The sequence below is a fragment of the Panthera leo genome, chromosome E3 (assembly GCF_018350215.1).
Source record: "Panthera leo isolate Ple1 chromosome E3, P.leo_Ple1_pat1.1, whole genome shotgun sequence".
In the NCBI taxonomy this organism is placed as follows: domain Eukaryota; kingdom Metazoa; phylum Chordata; class Mammalia; order Carnivora; family Felidae; genus Panthera; species Panthera leo.
This window is the reverse complement of record NC_056694.1, coordinates 9,865,948-9,872,855: the sequence shown is the minus strand read 5'-3', so window position 1 is coordinate 9,872,855 and position 6,908 is coordinate 9,865,948. Positions and strand designations below refer to the sequence as shown.

Genomic DNA, 6,908 nt, shown 5'->3' with positions numbered 1-6,908 from the left:
CCAACTACGCGGCCCGGAAAGGGGGCGGGACCCAAGCGCAGAGCGGCAGCTCCCGTGAGCCAGTAGACCGTGAGCGCTGATCGGCTCTCCGCCTATTGGAGCATTCGCCACCGGCGCCACAGGGGAGCAAGTTAGTGTGTGCGCTGACCGGGCGGGGGGGAGGAGGGGAATCTCCCGCCATTTTTCAATAATTTCCTCCGGTGCAGCTGAGGAGGAGTCGTGACTGCCGAACGCGGGGACCCGTAGCGAAGGTTGGGCCGGAGGCCGCCGGGCGGCGCAGCGGTGTGCGTGGGAGTTCCGTGTCCCTGCGTCCCGTTGCATGGCCCTCGCGCGGCCGCGCCAGCACTGAGGGAGCCGAGTTCGCGCCGCCCTCTCACCCCTCCCCTCCCCCACCCCACCCCCGGGAGCCAGGCGCTCGCTCCGGGCCGCGGGGCCTAGTGTTGCGCCGCGGGCTCGCCGAGGAGCCGCCGCCTTCCGGGCCGCCGCCGCCGCCGCCGCGATGGCGCCGCTCCTGGGCCGCAAGCCCTTCCCGCTGGTGAAGCCGCTTCCCGGCGAGGAGCCGCTCTTCACCATCGCGCACACTCAGGAGGCTTTCCGCACCCGGGAGTATCCTTTCCAGCCTGGCCGCCAGGCCGCCCGCGGGGTGGGGCGGGGTGGGCCGGGGGCTCGCCGGGCCCGGCGGGCCGCGCAGCCCGCCCCTGTGGCAGCTGTCAGCGCGCCCGGCGCCGGCGGGCCTGCACCCCCGGGCGGGGAGCTCGAGCCCGCCGTTCCGCGGGGTGGGCGGGCGGGCGGGGGCGCGGGCCGGCCCGGGGCCCCGTGCCCACCATCCTTTCCCGGCTCCGCACTTTGTCCCCGGGCCTCGTTTTCGAGGAGCGGCCCCCCTTTCCCCGGGTGGCATTAGGCCCTAAGTACGAACGGGAGATGGGGGTCCTTGGCTGCTTTTCCTTTTTAAATTAAACCTTCCTCTTGAAGTTTTTGAAATTGTACCCATGCGGCCTCGTGATGCGGTTTGTGCAAGATTTTTTGTGTGCGTTTTTTCCCCCCATCTCCGCGGGGGCACTTGGGTTTTTCTCCTCCCGAGTGGACTTTAGGCTGGTCGTGAGCTGACAGGATCGTGAGGCACATACCCCGGAACGAATTCCAGACCGGGGAAGGGGAAGAAAAAGTTATCTTGGAGGAGATGATGCCTGCATTCCCCGGCATGCACAGGTTTGAAATGTTGACGATTTAGGAGGAGATCGGTATCTGCCTTTAAATGAACATATAAAAAATACCAAGACCTACTTAACGGTTTTATGTTGTATTTTAGGAACAGGAGGCTGATGTTTTAAATAAGACGCATCCTCTTTTCTAATCATCGTTTAAGGTTTCTTGTGTAAGCTTGAAGTCTTCTTATTTACTTTTTTTTATGGATGCCGGATGAGTCCTTTTGGAAGCACAAGTGTAAAAAAGAAGTAGATTTCGGAATCAACGCTTTCTTTAGGAGTGAAGGCTAAATACATTGAGTTTCATCAGCCTTTCCTTTTGGAAGGACTTGATTTCTTAGTTTCTGTTTGCTTGCTTGCTTTCTCCAACGCTTTCTTCAGCAGTGGAGGCTAAATATATTGAGTTTTATCGGCTCTTTTCCTTTGGAAGGATTTGATTTCTTCGTTTCTGTTTGCTTGCTTGCTTGCTTCTGTATGGGAGGAAGTGTCCATGTGAGCGATGATATCATTTGATTTCACTTCATTTTGATCCTCTCTTTGATATAATATGATCTTCTACAGGGTAGCCTGTTTCTTGTTTCAGTGCAGTTTGTGGATGTAGGGTGTTTACATACAAAGGGGCCTGGAAAGTGAGCCTGTGCTGTAGGAAAGCTGTTGGAGAAATAAAGCTAGAGCATCTTGTAGCTGAAATGGATCTTGGGGATGGTTGGATTCTCTAGCCTCATTTGCCAAGTGAACCCAGAGGGTTGGTGGACTTGTTAAAGGTCAAACACTCTGAAATGATGAGAGTTAGGAGGAGAATGCAGTGCCTTTCTACCTTATCCTTGTAAGCAAATCCAGGAAAGAAGGTGGAATGCTTGGTTTTTCATGTTAGTCAACCTCTGTCAGTGGTATGAGATAAGGTGCATTTTAGGGAGGGGTTCCATGATAATCTGGTTCTTTTTCTTGTCTTGTAAGGACTTTTGGGAAGCTTTGGAGAAGTACTCCAACCGCTAAATCCATCATTATTCTAAAGGTGTCCTACTTTGTAAAAAAAATATTTAGCCCCATCAGTGGGGTTAAAAAAAATTATTGTGGGAATCTGCCATATCCTTTTCAAATGTTATTCAAATACCATTTTTTGAGCAGTTGGTGGATACTCACACACTAGTATTACCAGATGTTTATTTTTCTGTCTGCTTGGAGTGTAGCATAAGACACACTCAATAGAGACAAGTTCCAAGTCAGTGATAGGTGTTGAGCCATGTGAAAAATGGCTAAAAGAGAGCTAATTTTTTAGAATTGGCAGTACAGGCTTTTTCATATCGTTTACAGAAATAGGTGAAATGTAATGATATATATGAGGAATTTCTCTTAATGAGAACAATTGAAAATTGAAACCTGCACCTTTTATATGTTAGGTATTTTTAAAAATTCTTCATTTTAAGTATTTCCTATACCAGTATGTAGAACCAACCCCTTTAACAAAGGAGTCCTTACATTGCATTGCATATTGAGGGGGAAATTGCTTGCATGGGAATTTCTACAAGTGGAAGCTCTTTGAGGATGGTTTTAAACAATTGTGCTGTGTGGTTGGCAGGTTGGTCTATTTCTTTATTAGGCTCTTAGTGATTTCATAGAGAACAGGTATGTGGTTGGTTAACAGCTGCATTTAAAGTATACTGTTTCCAGTTCTTAATATTTACAATTATGTTTTTAATAGGATTTGATCTTTAATTTTCTCCTAATACCTGCCTTTCGATTGCATGTATATGCAATAGCAAATCAGTATAACATTTTATTGACTTAAAGCTTTAAGTGATGGTATGTTCTTGAAGGCTTTATTGTACCTCTTCATTAAACTTCCAGTGGTAGTTGTGAATGATGCACACGTTTAATGACTAGGTTTTATATATTGATGATTACGTTTTTTGTATTATAGGTTTGAATCTATGGGACGTTACTTCCTAGGTTAATACTAAGGCAATACACTAGATCTTCCTTGGAAAGATTATCAGAATCAGTTCTTGATGTTATTATCTGGCAATAGGATAATACAGTGAGTAAGTCCAGATGGGTTTTAAGGAGAAACTGAAGCTACAAGCAGCCTGCTGAGGGTAATATGTTTGTCATATTGCTTTACTGTCCTGCTTTGTAAAGCTTGGGAACATCTATTTCATAACCTTGTAATATCAATATATGAGAGCTTTTATTTTATTTTTTTCTTTTCTTAATGTTTACTTATTTTTGAGAGACAAAGAGGCAGCGTGATGGGGGAGGGGCAGAGAGAGGGAGACAGGCTCTGGGCTGTCAGCACAGAGTCTGTCGGGGGGGCTAGAACCTATGAGCCCCACGAATTGTGAGATCGTGGCCTGAGCCCTTGAAGTCAGAAGCTTAGCCGACTGAGTCACCCAGACGCCCCTATGAGAGCTCTTAGATGGCATAATGAGGAGGGGCTATTAGAACATAGTTAATCAGGCTCTAGGCAAGAGTGACTACAGCCAAGTTGTAAGAGCTGGAGTTAAATTGTAGTTGCAAGCCAGGATTTTATTGGACAGTTGGAATAATGATTTCTTAGGTTGGTTTTTATAATTTAATTTCTTAAGAGTGAGAAGTTAAACTAGATTAGAATTGTTTTTAACTTGATGACAGACTGTTCCAGAGACAGAAAATAGGATAAAAAGCAAATCTGGAGCTGGTGCTTTGTCATTTCACTTAGAACTCTTAGGGTTATAGTTATGCTTATTTAACCTCCATACTTTGCTGGGCCACTTCCTTTCAGGCTATCAAGTACTTTTATTGAAAGAAGGCTAAAGAGAACAATGAAGCAGCATATTGTGAGGAGGTAGCTCTTGAACTCATGAAAAAGTAGATGCATAATGAGATATATAGGATTTGAGAATATCTTGTCACTTATAACTTACACAACCTTTGGAGAATTGCTTTGACATTTTGTCTGCAATTATATGTGCAACAGTGGCTGGAACATAAAAACCTCAATTGGCATTTGCTCTGAGTAGTTATTTGAGAGTAAGTGACTTATTTTGGTAACCTAAAATCTGAAATAGGATTTAGAGGCAGCTGACTCAGTATCCTTCTAATGGGCTTTTGTCTCTTCTTTTTAATTTTTTTCTCTTTCTCTTAACATAAGACAAAGTAACAACCAGAGCAGAGTTACATAAACTTAAAAATATCCAATGTTGGGTTGTAGGACTTTAAGTTTTTGATTTTCGGAATGAATCGTAGATTACTAGTTAAATTTTTCATGTATTGTCAGAGGGCATGCATTCCTAGATGTGAATCTTAGGTAGACAGTGCTGTCCAATAGAAATATAATGTGAGCCACAAGTAATTAAATGTTTTCCAGCTTAACCGACTGAGCCACCCAGGCACCCCCAGAGAGAGAGAAACTCAAGCAGGCTCCTTGTTCAGTGCAGATCCTGATGCACGTGGCTCAGTTCCACAACCCTGGGATCATGACGTGAGCTGAGAATCAAGAGTTGGGTACTCAACCGACTGAGCCACCCAGGCTCCCCTCTGGTGGCAGAAAGATCTGGAGGATGCTATGGTGGCTTTTTGAGTTTCTTGGAAGTGGCATCTGTCATGTTTTTCATCTGTTGGTCAAAACAAGGCATGTGACCGAGGCTAACATCAGTGGAGAGGGAATGAGCATTACTCTTCATAGGAGGCATTGCAAGCCACAGGGCAGAGGGTGGAGATGTAGAATCCTTTTATGGAAGGGAGGTGAATATTTGTAAATAATACAGTCTCCTATGTTTCAGGGTTCAGGGAATGTTTCAGGGGAAAGTCACTTTTAAGTTCATATCTAAAGTATGATTAGGGTAGTTAGATCAAGAAGAGAAGAGTTTGTGAACTTGGAGATTCTTAAATTTTAATGGAAAGAAGTTTTATATAGCTAGAGTGAAGAAATGGGAATTGAGATAGAGTTGCTTAGTGGTGAGATACACAAAGGGGCTGGACCATATAAGTCCTTGGGAGATAGGCTGAGGAGTTTGGATTCTGCCTTAAATATATTGGAGGCTGTTCAAAAATTGGAGCAGGAGGTGCTTGGGTGGTTCAGTTGGTTGAGCATCTTTTGACTCTTGTCTTTTGACTCGATTTGTGTCAGGTCGTGATGATTCATGGGATCAGGTCCTGCATCAGGCTCTGCACTGCTTGAAATTCTTTCCCTCTCTCTGCCCCCTCCCTCTTTCTCTCTCTCTCTCTTTTTTTTTTTTTTAAATTTTTTTTTTTTCAACGTTTTTTATTTATTTTTGGGACAGAGAGAGACAGAGCATGAACGGGGGAGGGGCAGAGAGAGAGGGAGACACAGAATCGGAAACAGGCTCCAGGCTCCGAGCCATCAGCCCAGAGCCTGACGCGGGGCTCGAACTCACGGACCGCGAGATCGTGACCTGGCTGAAGTCGGACGCTTAACCGACTGCGCCACCCAGGCGCCCTCTCTCTCTCTCTCTTAAAGTAAATAAACTTTGAAAAATTCAATCAGGATGGAAGCAGGCTTTTAGGTTGAAAGCTCACTGTGGCTGCAGTGTTGAGAATCTGTAGCCTTGAGACTAGTGAGGCAGTTACTAAATAAACGAGGCAATAGGTAATGGTGATCTGAACAAATGTACTAGCCCTTGAGAAGTACAATAGATTACAGAAATAAATTTGGTAGATTTGACAGGATTTGGTAATTGATTGGGGAGGAATCAAGGATTGTATTTTGGTTATCACTTGGTTAGTTGGTCATTCTCTGATAATAGAGAACGCTGGAAGAGGATCTGGTGTTTTTTTTTCTTTTTGTTTTGACTGGGAATGGGGGGTGAAGATAGGAAGTTTAGTTTGGGTGCTAGAAATTATTAGCATGTAGATAGTAATTGAAGTTATGGGCATTGATACTGCCACCGCGAATGAGAATGTTATGTTGATAGTGGTTTTCAAAGGATGGTGGGAAAGCCATGTATCCAGGTAGAAGGGTCTTGTATTGTTTGAAAAACTATAATCAGCAAAAAAATTTAATATTTAAATATGTATCATTTGAGAAAAAAAGTTTCCCCCTTTTTTTCTTCTTAAAAGAATAGGAGTACCTGGGTGGCTCAGTCGGTTAAGCGACCGACTTCGTCTCAGGTCGTGATCTTAAGGTTGGTTGGTGGGTTTGAGCCCCGCATTGGGCTCTGTGCTGACAGCTCGGAGCCTGGAGCCTGCTTCGGTTTTTGTGTCTCCTTCTATCTCTGCCCCTCTCCTGCTCGTGCTCTGTGTCTCTCTCTCAAAAATAAACTTAAAAAAAAAAAAGAAAGAAAGAATAAAAACCACTAAGTAAAGCTCAACAAAATCTTGAGTGATTTTCAGTAATGTGGGAGCCAGAGGATTACTTCCCAGTGCGAACGTATTTGCATTTCAGGGGCCTGAGGGCAAATGAGATTTTAAAGTAAACTGTAGTACTGGGTTTAAAAACAAATAAGATTGAGTAAAAGGATGTTTGGGTGAGAAGCACAAAGGACCTGAGGAGGATTACCGGTGAGGTCAATTAAAATGTTTAAAACTGTTATGGCTAGGTGGGAAGGGAGGATCAGAGGCTAAATTTAAATAATGGCTCTGTTGTGGAAGAGGAAGGACTGAACTGAGAAAAACCTAAGTGGTTGCAATTAGGGACTGAAGAGCTGAGTATGCTTCCCTCATTTCTGACTTGGACACAAGGGCCATTAAGAGAGATTGGGAATA

At 44.7% G+C, this 6,908-nt stretch overlaps 1 protein-coding gene across 1 annotated transcript in view; it reads left to right on the top strand.

Moving 5' to 3' along the window:
- Positions 1–140: 140 nt before the first annotated feature.
- BAZ1B (bromodomain adjacent to zinc finger domain 1B) overlaps positions 141–6,908 on the top strand; it is a 72,750-nt gene continuing 65,982 nt past the window's right edge. The window contains exon 1 of the mRNA XM_042921057.1: positions 141–606. Coding sequence (XP_042776991.1) covers positions 500–606 — 107 coding nt within the window. The 5' untranslated portion in view covers positions 141–499. The remainder of the gene's footprint in view (positions 607–6,908) is intronic.